The sequence below is a fragment of the Seriola aureovittata genome, chromosome 1 (assembly GCF_021018895.1).
Source record: "Seriola aureovittata isolate HTS-2021-v1 ecotype China chromosome 1, ASM2101889v1, whole genome shotgun sequence".
Lineage (NCBI taxonomy): Eukaryota > Metazoa > Chordata > Actinopteri > Carangiformes > Carangidae > Seriola > Seriola aureovittata.
This window is the reverse complement of record NC_079364.1, coordinates 7,337,370-7,364,462: the sequence shown is the minus strand read 5'-3', so window position 1 is coordinate 7,364,462 and position 27,093 is coordinate 7,337,370. Positions and strand designations below refer to the sequence as shown.

Here is a 27,093-nt window from a genome sequence, read left to right as displayed (position 1 = left end):
ATCATATAAAGGCATAAAAAGTCATAAAAGTGTCATAGTATAGTAAGGCATAAAGAGTCATAGTATAGGAAGGCATAAAAAGTCATAAAAATGTCATATTATAGTAAGGCATAAAAAGTCATAAAAACGTCATATTATATAAAGGCATAAAAAGTAATAAAAACGTCATAGTATAGTAAGGCATAAAAAGTCATAGTATAGTAAGGCATAAAAAGTCATAAAAACAACATAATATAGTAAGGCATAAAAAGTCATAAAAGTGTCATAGTATAGTAAGGCATGAAAAGTCATAGTATAGTAAAGCATAAAAAGTCATAAAAACGACATAGTATAGTAAGGCATGAAAAGTCATAAAAACGTCATAGTTTTGTAAGGCATAAAAAGTCATAAAAACGACATAGTATAGTAAGGCATAAAAAGTCATAAAAATGTCATAGTATAGTAAGGCATAAAAAGTCATAGTATAGTAAGGCATAAAAAGTCATAAAAATGTCATATCATATAAAGGCATAAAAAGTCATAAAAGTGTCATAGTATAGTAAGGCATAAAGAGTCATAGTATAGGAAGGCATAAAAAGTCATAAAAATGTCATAGTATAGTAAGGCATAAAAAGTAATAAAAACGTCATATTATATAAAGGCATAAAAAGTAATAAAAACGTCATAGTATAGTAAGGCATAAAAAGTCATAGTATAGTAAGGCATAAAAAATCATAGTATAGTAAGGCATAAAAAGTCATAAAAACAACATAATATAGTAAGGCATAAAAAGTCATAAAAGCGTCATAGTATAGTAAGGCATGAAAAATCATAGTATAGTAAGGCATAAAGAGTCATAGTATAGGAAGGCATAAAAAGTCATAAAAATGTCATAGTATAGTAAGGCATAAAAAGTCATAAAAACGTCATAGTATAGTAAGGCATAAAAAGTCATAGTATAGTAAGGCATAAAAAGTCATAAAAACAACATAATATAGTAAGGCATAAAAAGTCATAAAAGTGTCATAGTATAGTAAGGCATGAAAAGTCATAGTATAGTAAGGCATAAAAAGTCATAAAAACGACATAGTATAGTAAGGCATGAAAAGTCATAAAAACGTCATAGTTTTGTAAGGCATAAAAAGTCATAAAAACGACATAGTATAGTAAGGCATAAAAAGTCATAAAAGCATCATAGTATAGTAAGGCATAAAGAGTCATAAAAAGGACATACTATAGAAAGGCATGAAAAGTCATAGTATAGTAAGGGATAAAAAGTCATAAAAACGACATAGTACAGTAAGGCATAAAAAGTCATAAAAGCGTCATAGTATACTAAGGCATAAAATGTCATATTATAGTGAGGCATGAAAAGTCGTAAAAACGTCATAGTATAGTAAGGCATAAAAAGTCATAAAAATGTCATAGTATAGTAAGGCATAAAAAGTCATAGTATAGTAAGGCATAAAAAGTCATAAAAACGACATAGTATAGTAAGGCATGAAAAGTCATAAAAACGTCATAGTTTAGTAAGGCATAAAGAGTCATAGTATAGGAAGGCATAAAAAGTCATAAAAGCGTCATAGTATAGTAAAACATAAAGAGTCATAGTATAGTAACACATAAAAAGTCATAAAAACGTCATAGTATAGTAAGGCATAAAAAGTCATAAAAGCGTCATAGTATAGTAAGGCATGAAAAATCATAGTATAGTAAGGCATAAAAAGTCATAGTATAGTAAGGCATAAAAAGTCATAAAAACGTCATAGTATAGTAAGGCATAAAAAGTCATAAAAAGTCAAAGCATAGTAAGGCACAAAAAGTCATAAAAACAGCATAGTATAGTAAGGCATGAGGAGTCATAGTATAGTAAGGCATAAAAAGTCACAGTATAGTAAGGCGTAAAAAGTCAAAGAAAAGTTATAGTATAGTAAGGCATAAAAAGTCATAAAAACAACATAATATAGTAAGGCATAAAAAGTCATAAAAGTGTCATAGTATAGTAAGGCATAAAAAGTCATAGTATAGTAAGGCATAAAAAGTCATAAAAACAACATAATATTGTCAGGCATAAAAAGTCATAAAAGTGTCATAGTATAGCAAGGAATAAAGAGTCATAGTATAGTAAGGCATAAAAAGTCATAAAAACGACATAGTATAGTAAGGCATAAAAAGTCATAAAAGCGTCATAGTATACTAAGGCATAAAGAGTCATAGTATATTAAGGCATAAAAAGTCATAAAAACGACATAGTATAGTAAGGCATAAAAAGTCATAAAAGCGTCATAGTATACTAAGGCATAAAGAGTCATAGTATAGTAAGTCATAAAAAGTCATAAAAATGTCATATTATAGTAAGGCATAAAGAGTCATAAAAGCGTCATAGTATAGTAAGGCATGAAAAATCATAGTATAGTAAGGCATAAAAACGTCATAGTATAGTAAGGCATAAAAAGTCATAAAAACATCATAGTATATTAAGGCATGAAAAGTCAGAGTATAGTACGCATGAAAAGTCATAAAAATGTCATAGTATAGTAAGGGATGAAAAGTCATAAAAATGGCATACTATAGTAAGGCATAAAAATTCATAAAAATGTCATAACATAGCGAGGCATGAAAAGTCATATCATTGTAAGGCATAAAAAGTCATAAAAAAGCCATAGTATAACAAGTCATAAAATGTCATAAAAACGTCTTAGTATAGTAAGGCATAAAGAGTCATAGTATACTAAGGCTAGAAAAGTCATAGTATAGTAAGGCATAAAAAATCATAAAAAGTCATAGTATAGTAAGACATAAAAATTCATAAAAAACGACACAGTATAGTAAGGCATAAAAAGTCATAAAAAGTCATAATATAGTAAGTCATAAAAACGACACAGTATAGTAAGGCATAAAAAGTCATAAAAAAGTCCTAGTATAACAAGGCATAAAATGTCATAAAAACGTCATAGTATAGTAAGGCATAAAAAGTACTAAAAAACTCATAGTATAGGAATGCATAAAAAGTCATAAAAACGTCATAGTATAGTAAGGCATGAAAAGTCATAGTATAGTAAGGCATAAAAAGTCATAAAAACGTCATAGTATAGTAAGTCATAAAAACGACACAGTTTAGTAAGGCATAAAAAGTCATAAAAAAGTCCTAGTATAACAAGGCATAAAATGTCATAAAAACGTCATAGTATAGTAAGGCATAAAAAGTCATAGTATAGGAAGGCATATAAAGTCATTAAAACGTCATAGTATAGTAAGGCATAAAAAGTGATTAAAAGTCATAGTATAGTAAGGCATAAAAAGTCATAAAGACAACATAGTATAGTATATTAAGGCATAAAAAGTAGAAAAAAAAGTCATAGTATAGTAAGTCATAAAAAGTCATAAAAACGTCATAGTATTGTAAGGGATGAATAGTCATAAAAATGTCATAGTATAGTAAGGCATAAAAAGTCATAAAGAAGGCATATTATAGTAAGGCATAAAAAGTTATAAAAATGTCATAGTATACTAAGGCATAAAAAATCATAGTATAGTAAGGCATAAAAATGTCAAAAAACGTCATAGTATAGTAGGGTGTAAAAAGTCATAGTGTAATAAGGTATAAAAATGTCAAAAAATGTCATAGTATAATAAGGCATAAAAACGTCATAAAACGTCATCAAAGTATAGTAAAGCATAAAAATGTCAAAAAACATCAACGTATCGTAGGGTTTAAAAATGTCAAAAAACATCATAGTATTGTAGGGTGTAAAACATCACAGTATAATAAGGCATAAAAACGTCAAAAAACATCATAGTATAATAAGTCATTAAAATGTCAAAAAACGTCATAGTATAGTCAAGCATAAAAATGTTAAAAAACGTCATAGTATAGTAGGGTGTAAAACGTCATACTATAATAAGGCATAAAAACATAAATCAATGTCATAGTATACTAATCCATAAACCATCAGAATATTGTAAGTCATAAAAGGATTGATCTTCTTGCAGCATTTATGCACATTTCTTACTAGAGGAGACTGCAAAGCTTTGATGTTTCCTTTAACACTTTTCTGCAGGATTCCTGTAGAACCTTTTGAAAGCTTTTTGAAATTATATGTCCCTTTTATTAGTCTTAATTTGTGTTTCTATCATACTTTAAACTAAAAAGATAATAACTAATTCTTATTTACATTCCAGGCTTTCCACAGAATGATCCTGACTATAAAGATGACATGTTAAGTAGAAGGTTGAGACCATGCAGGACAGAAATTTGACAAGGTACTCACACCACAATTAAACAAACACTATCCAGACTGAATTATACACCCACTCCCTGCAACCTGGGCATGATCCTCTCCCTCTGTGAAACACCAAATTAGGACATTGTGGTGTGATATGGCGACTGTAAATCTAGCATGTGACAGTGTAGAATAATCATGTCCAGTGAAACCAGTGGTGCAGAAACTATGTGGTGTATACACAGGCAACAGGATTAAGACCCTAAACATAACTTAAGTAAACAGCTAGGCGCACATGAGGTGAAAGTAGATGATCCACTTTCACTATGCAATATAATGTTGAGAGTGATTCAATGCACAATAAGTTTTATTGATTTTATAAGATTTTTCTACAACTGGTGGGGGGAATGCATGAAACACCGACAGTATTAACCCTCTGTCAATTTTAATTCCTTGAGAAATGGTGAATTAAATTAACACAACAACCACAAAAATATGAGCACACATTGCACATTCCAATACAAAATTACAAACACAAGCATTTACACCCACTGTTTATTTTTCACACCATGTACAACTGAGACACAGCTCAAAAACAATCTCTAACCAGAAGACAACTAACATTTACAGTACTGCTCTGAGGGTACGCTTGAAGTTATCACAGCATCTGACATTTAGAAATATTACACCTACAGAAACACAGTGAAGCCAGAGTATTATACATCAATATTCAGTACAATATCCAGCAATTTAAAAAAAAATATATATCACATTTTAGAGCACATTGATTGAACTTTCATCTTTTGGCAGCATCATAGCAAAAGCATATGATCTTGTTTAATTTGGTTCTGTGTCCTAAAATCATAAAAAAAAGTGCCAGTGTTGGTGATTTACAGAAAGTTATCTCCATTGTCTTGGAGGTACTGGGGTGGTCCACCTTGATCTGCCTTTTCTGAAGACTGATACTGGTTTCTACTTTGCCGTAGCAAAATATTGCACATGTATTTTCAGTAGAGACGATTATTGTTCACAGAAGCAAAGTGCAATTGCCATCTCTCATCCCTGTAAATATGGTGAAATTTGTGAGTTTGAATGAAACCCTTAAAGGGCCACTTCATCAATGTTCAGTTTAATTGTAAGGAGGAAACAACAGTTGAATAATGACTTCTGTATCTAAAGCTGATGGTATCCTCAGAGTAACCTCAGCTTGAGAGTGGTGGCTTCTCATTAATAACCACCCTGTTATACAATCTGGAGGTATGGAGTTTGAAAGACATAATGTTTACCAGGTACTCAGTCTATAGAGAGCTGAAGTCATGACTTCATGTCAGGGCTATAGACTATAGCTTCTGTCAACATAATCTATCAGTGAGCATTTCTTTCATCAATCTTTCTGAAAAAAATGAAGCTTGTTCCTGGGGTTTACTTTCCACATTGTCAGACAAATCAACTTCACTACATCACTTGCTATAAAAGAAAATGCAAAACATTGAAATGTTGACAATTACTATGTGAGCACAAAAACTACAACTCCCATGTCAAAACAATGCAGGCACTAGCATCATCGAGACTTGGTTCCATCCATCTCCATAAATTCACCAACACTTCTAAACAACTTTATAGTTGTAATCTCTGCTGTCTAATTGGATTTCCATTGTCCAATCATATTCAGGTGCAAAAACAGGGTCAAAATTGACACTTGTAACTTAAACGTTTTGGGTACACAGATGTTCACAAAACACATTTCTTTGTTTACAGTGTCTTTGTCACCACTGATATCATTTGTTCACAGATTTCAATCACAGTTTTTTTTTTACAAATACAAATCTTTTCTATACAAACACACAAACTTGAATTTCTCTTGCAGATTCATTTCACAGGTTGATTTACAAATAGAAACCTTTTATTTATTTATTAATTTAATTATTTGTGAACATCACTTTACAAGCTCCAAATCTTATTAAGGCTGGAATTTGGTTTTGAGTGAAATGTCTCAACAACTGTCGAAAGGAAATTTGGTACATACCATTCATCTCAGGATAAATTGTTATCATTTTGGTGATCCCCTCCACTTTTCATCTAGCAATATAATTATTTCAAAGTTTCTGTTCGACTGATATTTTATTATATAAAATATCTGCAAATATAATAGCATTCCCATCAGCCTCAGCTGTACTTTGTATTTAGTGTTAATCAGCACATATTAGCTTGCAAACACGCTAAACTAAGGTGATCAAAATTATACCTGCTCAACATCAACATGCTAGCATTGTCATGTGATCATGTCAGCACACCAACCGTAGCTTTCAGCTCCAAGCACTGTGTTTAAGTACAGCCTCACAAAGCCACTAGCATGGCTGAAGACTCTTAGCCTTGTTTTGCCTAAATCTCATTACACGTCAGGACTCAGGATACAAAACCTGTCTATGGTGTCAAAGTCTTGAGTTGTGGTTGCGCATCACCAACCCCAACCCCCTCCTTGTGACTTCCATATCGACACCCTCTTAAAATAATGGCCTAAGTCATTTTTTCAGGTTTTTCAGGAAACACAAAAAACTCAACAAAAGAGTCACACTTTTGACATAGGCCATTATACAACCGGGGGTAGAATTGCATGTTCCCCTCAACTGAGGATTCAGGCGATTTTACCAGAGGTGGCCAGCATCATGAGGGGGTGATTTAGGCAAAAAAAACATTTTTGTCAAAACATGACTTAGGCCATTATTTTAGGAAGGTGACGATATGGTAAAAAGATGTTATACCTGCTTCGCTGGAAGACAGGTTACCAGTGCATTTCTCATTAAGATGTGAATGGAAAACAAATTAGTGTTATAAGTGTAAATGTAATTTCCAAGACTTAGCGTATTTCGATTGACTGATACTAGTTAACTAATCTAGTCAGGATATACTGCTGCTGTAATTCTGATTTATTTGTATCCCCCCAGACTCTATGGAATTGCAATATTTAATAATAATTGTATGACTTATGCAAGGGTCTTATGATCAAAATGATTTGTAAAAGCATATTGATCATATTTTTTTGTTTGCATAATTATATGTTCAAATGTGGTTAACAAGTCCACTGACTCAAAAGCAAAAACTCTGCATTTTTTCTTTTTTAAATAATGTACGCACAATAAAGCAATTGGCTTGGAAAAGAAAGTCAAATATTACTAAATATATTTTACAAAGTGCTATGACAATAGCTGAAATAAAACTCAGTGTTTACTACACAGATACATCACCAAAAGAGCAATGAATTGAATGAGTTAAACTTTTTTTTTTCTTTCTCAAAGTGATACATCATTATCAATATTTGGTGAACTGACACACGCACACGCACGCGCACACACGGACACACATATACACACACACACACACACGCGCACACGGACACACATATACACACACACAAAGTACACACAAAGTACACATGAACTTACACACAATCTTCCTGATAGATCTGTCTGCCATTGATAATGCTCAGACTTGCCATGGAGTAATGTGTGCTGCGGACAGAGGTCACACGTGTGTTGTAATGTGTCGGGCTCTGTGAGGAGTGTCTGAGGATCATACGACAGCAGCAACACAGCTGCTGGTTGAACTGCTTTTTGAATGTCTTGCTCAACAGGAACAGGGCAAAGGGGTTGAGGCAGGAGTTGGTGAAGGCCAGGATCCGAGCTACTACGCTGCACACAAAGTGAACCAGTGAGGTGTCCACCTGGTAGGGGAAAGAGTGAGAGTGGAGTGTTGAGAAACAACAAATCATTGCAATATGGACAAACAGAATCTGAATTTTTGCAGTAATATTATTTTAATCTGAACCGCCTCCCATTGGATTTTTAAGTATGTCCCAATGAGTTATTATGATCATTTCTCATGTTTTATTGGACTTTAATTCCAAATATACCAGAAAAATCTGTTGAAGCCTGTTCCACAATCCATTTCCAACTTTATTATTAATACTTAGACAGCTACCAACTGATTAATTAACTAAGGTACATGGTTAAAATATTATGTTACAAATGTTATTTTCTATACTTTTTAGAGAGCATTATAAATGCCAGTAAAAGACAATGAAAAGCTCTAAGTGAAGTTGTATAGATGATTTCTAGCAACCACCAGTATAAGCCCGGACAACAAAAATACAAATACAAATTTTTTAAATAAACAAATATAGACAAAGACAGTAAATCTGCATTAGACTTCAAGTGTATACAACAGACTGATGTAGTCTACCTGGGAGTAGTGATAGGAGCGGTATAAGTAGATGATGTGACTGGGGAGCCAGCATACTGCGAAGAGCCCAACAAACACCAGCACCGTCTTGGCCAAGCGCTTTCTTGATTCAACCTGTGGGGTAGTGAAAAAACTTCAAAACCAAAGAACAATGCTATTAAATAAAAGTGTCAATTAAAACTTCAAAAAAGGAAAATTAAAAAAAAGGAAAAATCAAAGAATTTCTGCAAAATTAACCATAAAAATGACTATTCAGAGTCGTGGCAAATGCTGAGGTTATGTCATTGCTGCTATTTATGGAAATTTTAGGGTTGCAAGCTAAATTTAATAAGACAACAAACACATGGTGTAGAGAAGGATTTAAACCAGCTACTAGTCTGGTTGCTTCGTTTAAATGTAACTCAATAAATTTCAGAAAACTATGAGTAACTGACTAAATCAAATGAAATGACCTCAGTATTTCACAAATGGGTAACTGCCCTGGTAGTGACAGCTTTAACACTGGCCTGGCGTCTTGCATGCATGTTCCCCTCCACAGGCAGATTTGAAGCGCTCCTCATCAGGCTGCGGGCGATGAAGGTGTAGTACACAGATATAACCAGCAGGGGAATGACGTAGAAAATGAGGAAGGAGGCCATGGAGTGTATCTTTGGGTGCAGTTCCCCAGCATGGGGATAAGGTGCGCACGTAACGAAGCTCTCATCAGTGGAGGTGACGTTGAAGGTGTGGAGGTCAGAGTAGACGGCCTCGGGGATAGCCAGGACCAGGGAGAAGAGCCAGATTAGCGCCGCCCTCAGGACAATGTTGGTAGTGGTGCTTGAAGTTTGGATTTCCAAGGGCTTCACGATGGCCTTGTACCTGATAGATAGATAGATAGATAGATAGATAGATAGATAGATAGATAGATAGATAGATAGATAGATAGATAGATAGATAGATAGATAGATAGATAGATAGATAGCAAATTAAAAGTAAAAGTAAAAAGAACACCATTGAAAAGTGGTAGGGCGGCTGACACTGGCCACTTGGGGGCAGCATAATTAAGCTGAAAACAAAACACTGACATATTATTATCTGTTTATTTCATGTCGTGAACTTATTAGCAAACACCTTGCTTATTTACACATCCTAGCAGACAATTTACATTCATTTTGAGTCCTTTGCAGCCATTGAAGAGAGGAGTGAGAGTGAACGTAAACAGTAGTTACAGACTCAACTTCAACTTCAGTGTGCTGTTTTAATAAAATGTCTGTTGTTCAATTTTGTAATAATGCATTCATAAATATTTGTAAACCATTAATAAATACTCATGAGGTTCTTATGCTCTGGTAAGTTATGATACTGATTAAGCGATACTGAGAGATACTGATTTTCACTTTGAGTTTAGATATTATGAACAAAAGACATAAATCAGTAATAATAATAATGATAAGAAAAAGCCCAGATTGACTGATTCATTATCTCTGCCAACAACATTGAGACTGTCAAAGAGATGTAAGCCACAATAATAAGCTACCAGCCAAAATACCAAAGTCATCTGCAATTATAAATGATGTCTGCAGTTGTAAATGTTAATAAGTTGTTTATAAATGAATTTTGGCCCAGGTGTTCGCAGCTCTTTTTCCAGAAGGTATGTGGTCAAATGGCCCATTGGAGGGGTCATCCTGCAGCAATTAAAAGCAAAAATCAATTACGACTGAAAGGACAAAGCAGGTAGAATAAACACCAACCAGATACATTTCCTTACAATCTGGCTACAAAAGTAGTTTAATAATGTCTTATCAGTGATCTAGTGAGTATTAGTGGTAAAAGCATTACCCTTGTTGAACTTGAGGAAGTAATATAGAAAAACGAGGAGCAATGAAAAAAAAGCCTCATCTAGAAGATAACATGAGCCTAGTGTTGTTGAAGGGAATAATGACTATTAAAATCTTTGAATATGATTAACTCTGGTGAAAGGAACAGACAGATTATACAAAAGGCAGTCAAGTACTTTTGTCTTTGCCCCCTTCACTCCCACAGTATATTTAATTTCATCTTGTTTCTGTTTAAACAGAGTCCTCCACTTTTTCCACTTGTTTGTGTTTAAGGCAATAGTTTATAATTATATAAAACACACTTGATTCAAGGATAATTTTAAGAGCTGTCAGGAGTTCCTGTTAATCACTGGCTTACTTTGATCCTTACACCTCACATACTATCTTTGCTTCCCGTCTCTCCCTCTGGACATAAACTCAGTTTCTAAGTTATTGGGTATACTTACACACCTTGGAAGCTCTATTGCATTATACTGGCAGGCGTTTCTAAAGCTAAGTCTAAATTCAATCTACTCTACAGTAAATGAGGGGGACATAGTATTAGAAATACCCGTATTATCCAATACAGTTCAACAGTGCCACAAACCAAAATGACCATTAAGTTGACTCTTCATTTATTCCAAGACTGTTGTACTAGACTGCATTAGTTTTAGCTAGGTATTCCTGTAAACTGGCAGCTAAGTGTTGTGTGGTGCACATGATGTGCATGTTGTCATGTTGTTGAATGTAACTAACAAAGACCCCAATAGCAATGCCAGTACATCTAAAAATAGACCAGCTGTATAGAAACAGAGCACACACCGTTTTACACACAGATTGTAAGGTGTCAATAATAACAGTGGTGTTAGAGATTTTGAGTGTTCATAGGGAGAAATGGTGATGTGGTGCAAAAAGCAAAACTATTGTCAAATCTGTCCACTTGTGACAAATACACAGAATTAAACAAAAGGGAAAGGTTTGTGCAGAACTGAGAGACACAGCTAAAATTATTGAAATGTTAATGAAAACCCATCAACAGTCACCTCTTCAGCTGCCATGTCATCAGTGATGGATCAACTCTCTCCAACCTTTAAAGCATCTTCCTGTTGCTGCAGCATGCAATTAAAGTTATTGAGTGATAATACACAGAGAAGCTCATCCAGTCGAATAAAGTCAAACCTGTGAGCTCTGTAGCACATTTCATCTACCCCTTCTCCCATTAATTCACAACGTGAAGCAAACTGTAACCACCTTTAACTAAGAAATACTGTTGCAAACTTATGACAATAGCATGATTTCTGTCTTTGGACAAGCAACTGTAACAATACAGCTTACAGAACTAGAAGCTTTAAGGCAAATGGTTTTTACCTTGTTGAAAAAATCTACTTTGTTTTTCATGAGCTGTTCTTCCAAACTGTGGCTGTAAGAGATACAGATTCATTCTTGCAAATATAAAGAAAGAGAGCTATTGTTTGCAGTTTGGTATAAGTGGCCCCTTTTGTGCATTATTGGTATGGGTTTAATACAACAAAAAACTGCAACATCCCAAAACATGACAAGGAGCTGCAATGTGAAATGCGTGGAAATGTGATTAGCATCTAAATTCACAGCTCTAGCATGACGGTGTTGCCTGTTTCTTTGGTTTGGTCCTTGACTTGATTTTTGGACTATATAGTCACACTGAAACTGTGATTTTTAAGAGGAGCTAAAAGCCTCATTCATTTTCTGAATAGACAGTGTTAAGTACAGATGGAGCTCTTCTATTGTCTGAACCTCTCCCAGGTAAATCATCAGTATACAAAAGATTTAAAAAAACTGCATCGAACAATATCTGCTTCTTTGATTAAAGAGTCACAGGTACAAAGGTATAAAATTCAAGGTAGAAAGTAAAAATGACTCTCAAGTGCATTTTGGGAAGACGCATCAGCTGGTAACAGTGAGAGGAAGCTACAGGTTGCATTGTTGAGAAAACAGTTAACACAGTCTGCAGCTTAATTCACTTTTAAATTCTGGATCAATTTGAAATGAGTTCAGCAACTACAGTTCCATGTTGGGTTTTCAACTGCATCGAAAAAGCATTTTGAATTCATTACTGCTCTTATTCATCATGATGTCCTCTTCTCCATGACAATGGCAACTGAGATGCATGGCTATTGTAGTATTTGGTCCATTCTGACATGCCAAAATGGAAAAAAACATGATCTCCCCAAATTTAAACTGGTCCCCAAATTTAAACTGGTGGACATGACATAATCAATAGACTTGTTACATAACCCTAAAGGGTAATGGGGAACCATTCTCTCACTTCTGGAAGTCTGAAGCCCCCGGGGGCAAACTCAAATTGAAAGCAGAGAGTCTAATCTGTTGATGTTGACCTGGAAGTGAAGGGTCATCCTGTTACATTCTTACTTCTAATTTCAAAATAAATGCTGGGACATGTGATGTTTTTTTATCCACCAGTAGGAGAAAAAGAGCAGAGTATTTGGTCGCCAATCACTCAGCAATATATTCAAATGCTGACTTTTTTCCTTGCGCAGACTTTCACTTTGAAAAAGACATAACCCTGATGTCCAGATGTTGGTGTGTCCTGCTGCAGTTTGTCAGTCGAGCTGCAACAGGACACCTAGTTATCTCAAGTGCTCAGAAGCTGCTAAAACAGCTGGAGAAAACTGAGAGAGCAGACTCAGAAACGAGCGCACACATGAGGATTGTGCTGTAAAATGTGATTCTGCCCTTATTCAAATCTGTGTCTGTGCACCATTAAATGATGAACTGAACTGAATTTTTGTGCTCTCTCTCAAATTTTTTGTCATCAATATACTTCCATACAAATTAAGTGCACAGTATCTATCTAACCTATTTTATGTAACTCTCAGCAAAGAATAAGTGTATCTCAAATTATAATTACAAATGTATTTCAAATTTGATTATAGCATATTCACAAGTTTGAAAAATGTGTTTTGTATATCATAGCTATGCACATATATACACTTATAGCTATGTCCTTCTATCTGTGACAAGTGTACTGGATGTACTGCAACTTTAAGCATATTGCAAATTAACTTACCTCATGGTACAGGTAAAGCAGATGTTGCCTCTAAAGTACTGTCACAGGAAAAATAGCTTGCCAGTGCAATTTCTCAAACGTTTACGTTGTAATAATATTCTTCAGAGGTAAAATGAGAGAGGCTTATCTGAATTAACCAATAAGCCAATGATGTGAAAATACATCCTCCATTAAAGTATGATGCATTATCACATGATACTTTGTCATACATCATGCTGTGTGGGGTGATCAAGAATAGACTACTGATTTAAGCTTTTAATATTAATCTTGCACCATGCATGGCCATGATCCCAATTGAGGATGAAATCAATTAAAATTCACCAAAATCCTGTTTTCTTTTCGATTTTCTTTTCATCTTGTTTCTTACACTCACAAGATTATTCGCTATAACAGTAGAAAGATCGTATGTGACCAAGGTTAATGGAGAGTTCCTGCTGAGAGAAAATAACCAGAGTGACTAAAAATGGGACATAATGAGGAAGAACTGAAACATATACAGACATGACACACTCCACTGAGCGAAACAATATTTTTTCCACAAGAAATTATTGTCATGTCCATGATGAGGATTAGAGGTGTTTTAGAGGAATGCTTACTGTGGTCTGTATATAAAAGCCTGTTGACATGTTCTTTAAGGGCCCACAAACGTGTAATTATACTGTAACAGTGATTATTTTTAGCATCTAGACAGGCAAAAGTCAGCTTAATGTCATTTGACAACAAAGGTTTGAAACAGCAAATGACGACTGATTCTGGAGAAACTGGTGCCTACTGGTCTCTCACGCGTCAACAGCCTTGTCAGCTCTGCCGTGCATAATTCTCTCCTGATCGATGCACATTAAATATTTGCTTGTCATTTTCTGTGACAAAACATCAGGTTAGTACACGTGGCCTGAACCTATTTGTATAAGAATAAAAACAGTATGATATTTGGATAATTTGGATAATTTACAGCTCTTTTCTTAAAATTATTCTGATTATAAGTTCAACAAGAAGATTAACAATTTAAAAAAAATCGTAGCCTACCTGTCAGCAGAGAGGGCTGTGAGAGTGAACACAGACACTCCAACCGAGGTGAGCTGAATGAAAGGGATGACTTTACAACCCACTCTGCCGAACAGCCACTCCTCTGACAGGTAGCGGCTGGCATCCACCGGAGCGCAGGTTACCAGCAGTAAAACGTCCCCGAGCGCAAGACTCGACATGAAGAGATTCGGCACATTGCGGGTTGATTTGGCGGAGCAAAACGTCTTGATCAGGGTGATGTTGCCGATCAGCCCCAGCACGCTGATCACACCATAAACTGAAGCGATGGCCACGCCGGTGAGCCACATTGTCCGTGCCGAGGTTTGGAGAGCAGTGATGCTGCGCGACGCGTTTGGGTACAACTGCTCCATCTCTCCCACCGTCCAACCAACTGACTCCTCAAGAGACATGCGTTGTGTTTCTCTACATAAAAGTTAAAACTAAAGGAAACACAGATACATTATTACAGGAAGACAAAACTACTGTGACTATTTTGTGTCCGACTTTAGAGCAGCTTAGTGTGTGTGTCCACCTCGGTGTTGAGTGTGGGGGAACTCACCCAGTGCGCTCAACGTGCGCAACATGCTAAACTGAAGAACAATCATTATTTGTGTCTGTGGTCTGCGGAATTAAGAAAATGTTAAGATGTAGGGCTATGTACGTTTCTCAGTATGAGTTTAAAAAAAAGAAAGTAAAAATTATTATTATCCTTATTATTAATTTATTTACAAGTTGACTTAAAATATGTCATCTTTAAAATATCTCATTTCATCTTTTTGGAAAGATGTTTTTAGTGTTTACTGTAAACTAAGTGAATTTACAGCATACACCACAGATTACCATATTACAACTCAGTTTTAGTTTTTTTTTTTTTTAGAGCAGAGGTTTCCCTGGCTGTTTTCTTTTTCTGAAACCATAGCTACATGTACAGGCTACCCTGCACTTACTTTGAGATTGATGAGGATGACCCTTGATGGACTTGAACAAAAGATGTCATGAAGTCAGTGTCTTAAACCACCAGGCAACCAGAATGCCCCCAAGCTGCATTGTTGTCTCTCTCCTGCAGGGGCAACAACTGAATTGTAGTGGTTAGAGGGTGCCTGGCAGAGGGAGCCTGAACCTGATGGTAATGTCATTCGTTTTGCAGGTGTTTGGTTCTAAAGCAAACTATAGGACAAATTATAATTTTGACCACAAGATGGTGCTAGAGGAGAAGTTAAGGGATCACCAAAGTTATTACAGTCCATTCTGAGGACATGGATGTGTTTACAGTACCAAATATCATGACAAATAGTGTGGCTTTTAACATAATTTATCATCATTTAGATTCCCTAGATGATCATATCACAACATGTACCATGTTCCACCTGGTCCAAAAGTGGTTGAGATGAATAAACCAGAGAGTGAGTCAGGTTGTGATCCTTTGAGGGCTATGACAGGGTGTTGTTTTCACAGGCAGACTGGTCTATTTAACCTGATCTTCTGATACCCAGAGAGTTCCTGTAGAAAGTAATGTCTCCACTGACTTTCAGCTCCTTTGGGATAATAGAACTTCACAGGTACCAGAGATGAGACGGTGCTAAAAAGCCATTAACAGGCACTCTAGTAGGGAAATGGTTCATGACGGACCCCTTACAGTCAAAAGCAAACAAAGAAACAACGATGACCAGTAATCCAGCAAGATGTAATAAGCCACAGAGAAAGAACATCTCTAATCCCTATTTACCTCTGTGGTTTGTCAAGAGCTGCCAGGCAGCTTTAATTGTATGAGATAGCCAATGGAAGATGTCCTGTGGTCCGGAGTCATTATGTGGAGGTGAGAAAAGACTGCCAATGCACAACGGATGAAGTGGGTTATAGTCTTAGAGCAGGGAGAAAAGAGGGAATGAGAGCCACAAAATGAAAGCAGAATGGAGGTGAGAGGGTGGTAAAACACTGTATATTCTCTTGACATATACACAGACACATATACAGTACATACACACATATATATACTGTATGTGTATATATAATTTATGTGTGTATATATATGGGGTGGATGCAAGCAAACACTAATCTTTTAATCATTTTCTACCCTTTCTAAAAAGCTATTGGCTTTGTGAAAATACTCATTACTCATTTATACAAGGAAAAGGTTACTTAGGCCTGAAATGTCACATAAATATCAAGCAAAGCCAAATATAATGCAACACTAACTATGATCAATAATTAGTGTACAAAATGATAATAAATGTTCTGCAGAAATAGACAGTTTAATTATCCTTTGTTGCTGTCCTTTGCCTGAAATGTGGTACATTACCAAACTTTATGCCTGGACAGAATACATTGAGCCGATTCTGAGATATAATCTTATATTAAAGTATTTGCTGCTTGGACCCCTAAAAATTATGCACAGAACCTACTGTTGAACATGGCACTGTGTGTGAGGATACAGTTTTTTGTCCATATTATTTTTTTCAGCATAATATGTATTAGAATTTGCTTGCAAAAAGTAAGATAATACTTCTACTTCTGTTTGTGTAAATTTTATTCTCCTTTAGGGCCTGACACAGGCCTCCCTCCTGCACCTTCACTAGTCACTGCTGTGACATTGAATGTTTTTTAACAGTCCCATATTTTACACTTTCCCTGTGTTTTATTAAATGTTGATCCATAAGATATATTTGTGGTTCAAAGAACCCAAAACCATCTCAGTGTAGTTTTACATCTCCTCTCTCTGCCTTCTCTCTGGAGCTCTAGTAACAACATGTCAGTGAGCCAATCAGAAGAGAGGAGGCTCTGAGCCTCTCTTCTGATTGGCTCAGAGAAACCAAATCATGAAAGGTTGGATGGTGGGTCCAGGTGGGCGGGGCTTGGTGACTGCTTTGTTGTGATATCACAAAGTTACAAAAGTCCTGACGGCTGGTTTTAAAGCTCATTGTCTGAATACAGGCTGCGTGCATTTCTCTGTGGACTGAGCGCTTTGATACTTTCACAGTATTAATATAGAACCTAGACCTGCTTTATAATCAAAAAAGACATGGACATCTACCTTTATACAATATGGGACCTTTAAAGAACTGCGCAGTACTAGGCATTTATCTTTGCTGTCCAGTTTCAGTAAAGTCCAAGTTGATCCCAGACATCAGCTCTCCTCCACAGGAACGGTTCAGCAGCTCTTTCAGGGCTTCATTCACGTCATTATTGAAGACAGTGGAGAAGTTGCAGTTGGGGTACCCTCCACCGCCTCCATCCATGGGAAATGAGCTCATCTCCTCCTGCACCCATTTCAGCTCGTTGCTAAGCTCAAAGCGCAGTGCATCAAAGTGGTTCTGTCTCTCCTGGTAGCGGCTGCTGATGGCACTGAGACCACAGCTGAAGGCCTGCATGTCATCCTGCAGGCTCCTCTTCAAGGCCTCCACCTTACGGAACTCATAGCGGATTTGCGAGAGGTCGTGGCGCACTTCCTCACTCTCCTCCTTGTACCAGGCCTCCTTTTCATTGTATATAGAGACCATGGCATCGATATCTTCCTGCAGAGAGTCGTGGGCTACCGCCAGGCTAACAAACGAGCTTTCCATCTGGTCAATGTCCTCCACCACCTGGGCGAAGCGCTCAAAGTTTACATAGGTGTTGTTGGGTGGCATGCTCGAGTGCGACTTGATAGTGTACTCCCTGAGGCGCTTGGTCTTCAGCTGGCGCCGCTCTCGTTTCTTTGGCTCCTGGGCTTTATTTTCCTCCTTGTGCTCATTGGACTAAAGGGTTTAAAGAGGAAGTGTTAATTACTTTTGGCCACTGAGTCTGCAATCGTGTCATTAGTGCTCATTATTTGCCTGATTAGATGACCTGTAATTATAACCATTGTTGCCTATGGCACCACACTATGGAGAAAAAAACTAAACAGGACACCAGTACCTCCTCAAAGTGAACAGTCTTCTTCAACCCTCTGAAAACTTTTAGGCTCTGCCACTACCATCATATTAGGGGTTTAGTAATAACAACAAATATCAAGTGAAACACACACATTATAATTTATAAGATCATTTGTTTGTCCACAACTACACATCATACATTTTGTGGTATTTCAGCCCGAATTCATCTTTCATCACAAAATAAGATGTTTTAGGTCAACAATGTAAAGAATACAGTACATATGACTGCATAAGAACATATGCAAGTATTGGGAGTTTAATTCAGACTTTAAATGAAGATTACTAAGTAAAGACGTAAAAAACAAAACATATACAAACCATATGCAGATACTCTCAGGCTCTATTAAGCTTAACATACTTCTACAGTCTAGTTTGTTTCAGTTCTCATCTAGAACTGGTTCTGTGATGTTGATTTGAGCAGGTGCTCAGGATCATTTTAGAACATAAATCATCTCTCTGACATAAATCTGGTACCAGAACCAGCTTCACCTCCACATTATCAGTCTTCCAGTCTTAGCTGCTGAAAAGCCTTTCCACTGCAAGGTACTGCTGCAGCAAACATGGAATTCAATATAAATGGACTGAATAACCATTTTACATAGTAGTTTTGTTTTTATGAAACCATCTTCATAAGTAACCAGAGTCAGAAGTGTTCACATGGGACGGTTAAAAGGTAGACACATAGACATAATTTTCTTTTTGTAAATCTTAAATGATGATGAAGATAACTATGGCTGTTGTTATTATATTTATAATGTTGCTGTTGTTGTTAGTTTACCGTTTTGTTTAATATGTCACAGGTTTGACTGTGGAGATGAGCCTGGGACTATTTCTATTTATTTTTTTTATTTATTTCTATTTATTTTATCTGTTCTTATACCTTTTAACTCAGAGTTGCTTTCTTTGCATTTCATAGAAACGATAAAAAATAATTCGCAAAACATATATATCTTTACAAAAAATATTTTATGTGTATTTTTAATGAAAAAATGTATTTCTAATTCAGGCTGCAATACCACGTGTCTCTCTCTCTGTGGTAAAATACAAATTTAAAGGAAGTTTTCATTTTACCTTGATCCACGGGTGATTGAGAGCATCTTGAATTGTTAATCTTTTCCTGTGAGAGGAAAAAAAAGCCCAAATAATTTTACTTAACTATCATTATGACAGAGGGGTGAATGATTCTGGAAGATATTAAAAAAGAAAAGCACAGGGTTAACTGTCGTGTACTAACACAGGTTTGCCCTGAGGAAAATCCCATCCGCTTTGTTATGATTGAGCTCTTACTTCTTATCTTTCTCCAGCAACTGGCTGATGAATTTCTTGGCCAGCTCGCTGGTATGACAGAAGAACTCTTCATCAAACTCATAGTTTATGGCTGAAATGTTGCCCAGTGTGTCCTGTTTGGTCTCCCCCAGGAAAGGTGAGGCACCGCTCAGCCTGGAACAAAACATTAAAGAGAGATCCTCCAGTTTATCATCCTGTTTGAAGGAAGCTTCTGTACAATGTATATTTTACTGTATGTGACATTATGTTGTTTGTGTTGCACTTGCAGGATGTAGGTGATGACCCCGATGCTCCACATGTCTGCTTCTAATCCCAGTGGCTCATAGTTGACAATCTCCGGTGCTTAAAAGGCAAAACAGGCAAAAAGCAACACTGTTAAAGATTTTTTTTTAAATACACCTCTTGCTCTTCGTCTTATTGTTGTAAATTTGGTTTATTCAAGATTATATATCGAATACTCATATTGCCCCTACAGTGAATGAGTGAAGTATTAAGTTGTTAAACAGAGTCATGATTATTATGCTAAATAGCAAAGGTCATCCGGGAGGGACTCGGAGTAGAGCCGCTGCTCCTCCATGTCGAGAGGAGCCAGTTGAGGTGGTTCGGGCATCTGGTGAGGATGCCTCCTGGACGCCTCCCTGGGGAGGTGTTTCGGGCATGTCCCACCGGGAGGAGCCCTCGAGGTCGACCAAGGACACGCTGGAGGGATTATATCTCTCGGCTGGCCTTGGAACGCCTCGGGATTCTCCCGGAGGAACTGGTGGAAGTGGCTGGGGAGAGGGCCGTCTGGACCTCTCTGTTGAGGCTGCTGCCCCCGCGACCCGGATCCGGATAAGCGGGAGACGACGAGACGAGACATTTACATTCACTCATTTGGCAGATGCTTTTATCCAGAGCCATTTTCAAGTGAGGGAGAGAACACTAAAGCTTCAGAGCAGTAGGAGATCTTGTTGTAAGTAATCAGTACTACATCAATTCAATAAGTGCTAGGACATCAGGTAAAGAGGTGCAGTGAAAGCGCATAGTAAATGCTAGTTAGACATGTGAGGGTGTTGCAGTTGCTCTGAAGAGAGGAGTCTTGAACAGATTATTGAAGATAGAGAAGGACGCCCCTGCTCTAATAACATTCAGTATCTTGTTCCACCACAGACCAGAACAGCATGGACTGAGATTGTCTTGTGTTCAGAGATGGCAATACCAGACGACATTCCTTGGAGGAACATCGTGGCCGAGAAGGAGCATAAGGCCGTATGATTGAGTTCAAGTAGATGGTGCAGAGCCAGAAGTCGCTCTGAAGGTAAGAACTAGTGACTTGAATTTGATTTGAGCGGCCATGGGAAACCAGTGTAGGTCGCTGAGCAGTGGATTGAAAAAAAAAAGAAAAAAAAAAAGCTCATCTTACCAACAAACTCAGGTGTCCCAAAGATGTTTTTGAACTCAACCCCAGCTTCAATCTTGTGAGCCAGACCAAAGTCAATCAGTTTGATTCTCGGAAGCGGTACGTTCTTGTCCAGGAGCATAATGTTTTCAGGCTGCAGACGAGAGAAGAAATTTTACTGAGAATATGTTTGAGAACCACCTTCCTAAACAGAAATACATGACATTAACTATTATACATTCCCCTCGTGAAATTCTTTCATTCAAAAACACACAACAAAACAGCGAGAGCATTCATAAGGTGTAAAACTGTTAGTCAAGCTGCAGGAAACAGCTGCTCATTTCAGAGTTACTGTGCACACAACTCGCTCACAGCTAATTGCTCCACCTAGTGGCACAAATCTCCCTTGCATATTTTTTGCGTGTTAGTGTACTTTGTGTTAAAGTAACATTTTGTTCTGCAGTGTACACTAACAAGCTCCCTGAGGAAGAGGAGAAGAACAACAATTAGTATTCTAGTTTTTCTGTTATCCAGGTTTTAAGCAAACATGGATGAGAAGACATCTGAAGACATTCTGTTCCTCAGAACAAAGGGATATAACTGACAACTGGCAAACTCCATCTTCTAATGAGGATCTGATCTGATCAAAAGCCCAAGAACTGCTATGGTGAGACTTTACTGTCTCAAAAGCTTCCATTAGTTTTCATCCTCTGTTGTGTTGAGAAAGTAATTTAATCTGAAATTCAGTAAACAATGAACAAAGATGTGAAAGATGAACAGAACACACACCATGTTTTTCTGTTTCAGGAGGGAATAAAAAACAGAAACCGTCAGCTGCTTGTTAATTACTGATGTGACCTCCAGATAAGTTTTAGGTCTTTAGACCATTATTTTCAGCTTTTCTTTGACCTTGTTGTTTGTTGACATATGGTCCCTTTTACATTTAAACTGTTGGTGTTCAGTTAAGAAGCAGAAAAACAAAATGTGATGTCTAATGGTCTATTTCCTTTATAGTTTAATATTCAAATATAATAACGTTCTCCTAATACAACTTCTATAGCATTTTATGGAAAAGTTTTACAAACAATGCTGAATTATCCTGAGCAATAAACTCTGAGCATGAAACAAGCTTTTCAAAAAAATGTCACGGTTAAATTGAGGTCGCTGTGATTTTACCATGACCCTCTGACCTTCACGGCCCAGAAATGTAAAAATGTTCAAAAAAAACGTCGCATATCTAGACTGGACAAACCTTGAGATCAAAGTGGGCGATTTTCCTGGCGTGGAGGTAGTTTACCCCCTCGAGGATTTGCTTGATGAATTGAGTGGCCTCCTCCTCGCTCAGAGACTCCTTCTGCGCCAAGAAATCAAACAGCTCCCCTCCAGAGACCCTGGAGCACAGACACTTATCATCCAACTACATCAGTGCAGGGTCACACTGCAACATTCAAATCAGCATTAAAATGTGTCCTAATGTAAGTGTGGTCATATGGTAGAACAATGATAATCCATGCCCACATGTAGGTCTTTTACAGTGAAGCCATTTTGACCTGATACGGGGGGAAAAGCACTTGTAAATAATAAAATCAATCATGCTGCTGTTTCCTGGTCCTGGGGTCACGTGCAAACCAAACCATGTGTACGCAATTTCCAGCACATAAATTGGTATTTATAAACACAGAACCTCACACATTCTTTTGACCATGCGTACACATGGTTTTCCAGAGCAATCCAAGTTACAGTGAAGTGAAAATACAAAATAAGCAGAGACACATAACTCAACATAAAATGAAACAAATTTCAGAGCTCGCAGTCATTATTATTAGTGCAAGTTTTGCCGTTTATACAGCAACAACAATTTCACAATTCATAAATGGAAATAATTGTGTTTGTGTGCTCAGTGTCTCATTCAATATCTTATTATTAATTGTGAGGCATTCTGTAAACTGTTTCATTACTATTTTAATATTTACTAATCACAATTTTAGACACATGTCTGGTAGCCTAATTAAGACTCTTTCGTCTCAATAAATTAGGCTCAGAGTAAAACAGGACTTTACATTTGGAGTGGTTGTACTAAAGTAAACTGATGCATGTTTTTGCTTCCCATTTGTGAGAGCCTCAGTTTCGCAGTCAGTGAAATTACATTACTTCCTTGGCTTTCTTTTCTGTGCCTGTTAACTTGTGGCAGAGACAGTGTTTTTTTATGCAAACTGATTAATTACGGGAGTGTCTTCATCCATTTATGGCTAATTGTGGGAGTGGAAATGAGGCTTGTGCAGATGTGCCCAATTTCTCAATAAGTGAGATTCATAAAGTGGAACATGCGAATGCACAAATTTATAATTTTGACAAAAAGAATGCGTACCCATATTTCTGGTTTTGTGCATACACATAGTTTTAGTCATGAATCTACGCCCCTATGCATCTGGCCCCTGGTGTTGTACAACTCTTTACTACTCTGCACCCAGAACTCGCAGGTTATAGTTTCTGTCTTATAGTTTCTGGTTCATCTATCTATCAACGTGCTAACGGGCGTTGCGCCTGCTGTGATCCCATTACACAATGGTGTCTAGTCTGTTGTGCAGTACCCGGTACCTATAACCTGACCTATAATCCTGGTGACTCACAGCTCCAGGATGAGCACCACATCAGTGCGGTTCTCATAGACGTCGTGTAGCGTGACAATGTTGGGGTGCTGGATCTGCTGCAGGATGTACACTTCCCGCTCTATCTCCTCCCGCCGTACTCCTCGAGAACTGGCAATGCTCTGCCGCTTCTTGATGAACTTGGCAGCGAATTGCAAACCCGTACTTTTCTCTCTGCATTGCTTCACGATGGCAAACTGGCCACTGTAACACACAGAAGAAAGAAAAATCCTTGAGAAAAAGTGACTTAATGTGCTTTTCTATGAACTATTGACAAACATACAGATGTAGTATAGATGAAATGCTGGTAGTTACATTTAGAGACTTTTAGACATTTAGACTGCAATGAGACAATATCAGCTGAGGTGATTTATCAGAGATATACTGTATATTGTATCTGCTTGTATTTCAGCCAGTAAGTAACAAGACATGCCAAAGATATGTTTGACGTCATTTAAAAACAGTGTCTCCATTACATAGTTTGTCCATCAGACCATCAGAGAAGAATCACAACAATTTTTCAAATGTAAAATATCCCACTCAGTACATATCGTCTTTAAAATTTGGCATATTTGCATAATTAATTTTGTATAAATTTCCAATAGTTCATTCATTTTCTGTTTATTGATTCATAGTTGAAGCTCTAATTGTTCTACATTTCCAGCTCAGCTGAATTTAGCCGAGCCAATAACAGGATGTCTTTTGGATGAAGTGGTGAGTATTTAACCCTCAGTGTAGAAGACAGTATATTTTTCTTCCTCTGAGTCGATCTTCTTCTAAGCCCACAACATCAACATACAACTTCTAACTTCACACAGAAAACTAAAAAGGTACACAGTACACAGCTTGGCCTGAAGGGGGTGCTTCCATCAATTTTTAAACTTGTTTGGTTGTATTGCTCACAGAATATTGTGCACCCCACAACAACTCATGCTGCGGTGCAGTGGTCGGCTTGTGATTAAAGTTTCACTACCACTTCTGTCTATTTATAGTGTTGCACATATTCTGCAGCAAACATGATCAGCCTGACACTCACAGATACTCACACTTACTCAATACAAGCAAACACTTTGGTGGATTTAAGTATTTAAAATTCAAACATGATATGACCGTACAGCCGTAACTTTTTTTTCCCCTGGTTGAATGGTTTGTAAGCTAACACTCTACTTCCTTCTCTGCAGCCAGCCTGAGGGCAGATATAGCCACAGCTAAAGATAGAGGACTCCTTTAAAAAGCAGCATGACAGGCATAACAGTTGTCTCCACTTGGCAATGCAAAGCAATAAAACTAGGCCTAAAACACACACCAGTTTATTTTTTCTGTTAAAATATTCCTGTGCAATCAGTGATTTATAGAAACATTACTTTATATTTTGCACATGTTCCAGAAATCAACAGTCAGAGGAGAAGCTTTGTTTTAACACTGTTTAAAGCCATCAATGAGAATAAAAAGACATTTCACAGATGCAGGGAGCATGTGTAGCCTGCAGTTAATGATTCGGTGTCTATTCCATATTGTCATAGCACAGGAATAAATGCTTGATGCAGTGACCTACATGCTAGTTAATACTGCTGAGCTATGCAACCTCTCTAATCTTATTATAACTTTATATATTCTACCACAGGAAAAAGCCTTTTTAAAATTGTTTTTACAAATAACTCTACATTGAGGGTCTCTTTATGATGATCACAGTTGCCCTCTGTATATCAACATTAAAGATGACACTGTCCAACACTGAGATAATAGGGCAGTTATGTTATGAAATGACACAATGAAGTTGTAAATATTTCCTGCACAACTGCCTTTCCAAATATTTTCTAATGAGCCATGTATGCTGTATGTCCTTCAACAAAACAAGATTAAAGATAAAAGATAGATTCCCATCAACATCACCAGATTCTTCATGAGTTTCTTTAAACATACAACATTAAAAAAAAGTTTTTGCAATGCGTCAATGCATTATCAGTTTTAAGGTAAAGTGTCCTCATTCACACTGTCATTCTTTGGATTTTCTGATTTACATTTAACAACCCACCAGTATTCATATTAAACCTCAAACAAATACAATACTGTGTACTTTAATACACTTGCTTCAGCAATAAGAAGTAAATGAGTAGAGATACGTGCATTACTGTACCTTCCCAACTCTTCACCGATTTCATAGAAATCCTCCACTCTCTGTTGTTTGAAAGGGTCCATGGCTGCAGTCCTCGCTGATGTTTGTAGTTAGGATGATACTTAGGTTTCCTTTCTGTTATCCTGTAATAACAAACCAGTTATTTAATAATTGTAAAAAGTTTTCACAACTTTTTTTAACAGCATCACTGAGACATGACAACGAAGGTAAATGAAGCTAGTCTGTGAAGAAACTGTCATTGCTGTTGCCTCCAACTGTCGCCTCGGGTTGTGCTCCTGTAAACGCTACCCGAAGTAGTCACCGGCTATAGATAATACACAATATCATTCGTGAATAAACGTCTTACCGTGTCAAAAATACTCGGTACAACTTTTGACGGTGACACCATGTCCTCCTCCTGTCCTGTTAGGTCTCTGTGTTGTGTACAGACCACGAGGGATCTACAATGTCCAAATACATCCCGCTCTCTGGCATGAGAGGGCGCCATACATAACTTCATTCAGAAAACTATTAATTTAATGTGGCATTGGTTATAACCTCGTGAAATTTGTACATTTTTGAAAATGTAACCTAATGCTATAGCTAATGTTCCCTTAATGCCCACAGTTTAATGTCAACAGTCGGTAGTGTAGAGTATAAACTGTATTCGTTTCTCATTTGTTCAGGTTGATATGAAACAAAGTATGACACCTTATTTTTAGAAAATACGATCATTAGGTGTATTCATTTGATGACGAATTGAAAACTGAAACGTTACGACTCGTGCCATACATTCAGAAGTGTTGAATCAGAAGAGTGTCTTTGCAGATATGTAAACAAATATTTGCAATATTATAACTGACTTGGCTTCAGCGTGTTGCCGTTAAAGACACTCTTGCTGTGGGCGTGCCTTGTCCCTTGCTCGACCGTCTGTGCAGCTCGCGCCTGAGGTGTCGCGCGCTCCAGCTGTCAATTGTGAAAATAAATAGTTTTAAATGTATTTATTATCTTAATAGTGCTGATTAATTAAAACATTTATTATTTTTTAATTTATTTTGATAAATTCAATTTATCTGTATTTAGGCTTCACTCCCTGAAAAAGTATAGCTTATTAAGGAAAGTACAAATTCTGATGAATGAAGACCATCAGTTTTGTTTTGATTGTTTGTTTTACACTCCCACCCCTTCCTTCAAATAAAACTTGACTACCCTTTTCTCTGTACTTTGCTAAACTATCCAACTTGTTCAGATTTGAGCTGTGACTCCTCCCCTTACATTTCGGTTCCAATCAAGCAATGTTATCTCTCAAGAGACATAAAACAGAGGCTCTCATCTGGGTCCAGTAGGCTTGCTCAGTAATACATCCATGTATACAGCCAATACAATTTCCCCAAATATTGCATTAATTTTCCCATCTAGTGGA

At 36.9% G+C, this 27,093-nt stretch overlaps 2 protein-coding genes across 2 annotated transcripts; both read right to left on the bottom strand.

The window, feature by feature from the left end:
* Positions 1-6,693: 6,693 nt before the first annotated feature.
* Positions 6,694-14,972, bottom strand: grpr (gastrin-releasing peptide receptor). The gene is made up of 4 exons (XM_056383165.1): positions 14,331-14,972; positions 8,948-9,299; positions 8,442-8,555; positions 6,694-7,923 (listed from the first exon to the last, which is right to left on the bottom strand). Exons 1-4 carry the CDS (start codon positions 14,738-14,740, stop codon positions 7,642-7,644), a joined length of 1,158 nt encoding a protein of 385 aa, XP_056239140.1. The 5' UTR covers positions 14,741-14,972; the 3' UTR covers positions 6,694-7,641.
* Positions 14,973-16,241: 1,269 nt separating this feature from the next.
* dapk2a (death-associated protein kinase 2a) lies at positions 16,242-26,466 on the bottom strand. Its single transcript, XM_056383154.1, has 9 exons — positions 26,038-26,466; positions 25,692-25,813; positions 23,537-23,758; positions 22,159-22,297; positions 20,931-21,060; positions 19,795-19,870; positions 19,529-19,681; positions 19,313-19,358; positions 16,242-18,064 (listed from the first exon to the last, which is right to left on the bottom strand). Exons 2-9 carry the CDS (start codon positions 25,751-25,753, stop codon positions 17,408-17,410), a joined length of 1,485 nt encoding a protein of 494 aa, XP_056239129.1. The 5' UTR covers positions 25,754-25,813; positions 26,038-26,466; the 3' UTR covers positions 16,242-17,407.
* Between the last annotated feature and the right edge of the window lie 627 nt (positions 26,467-27,093).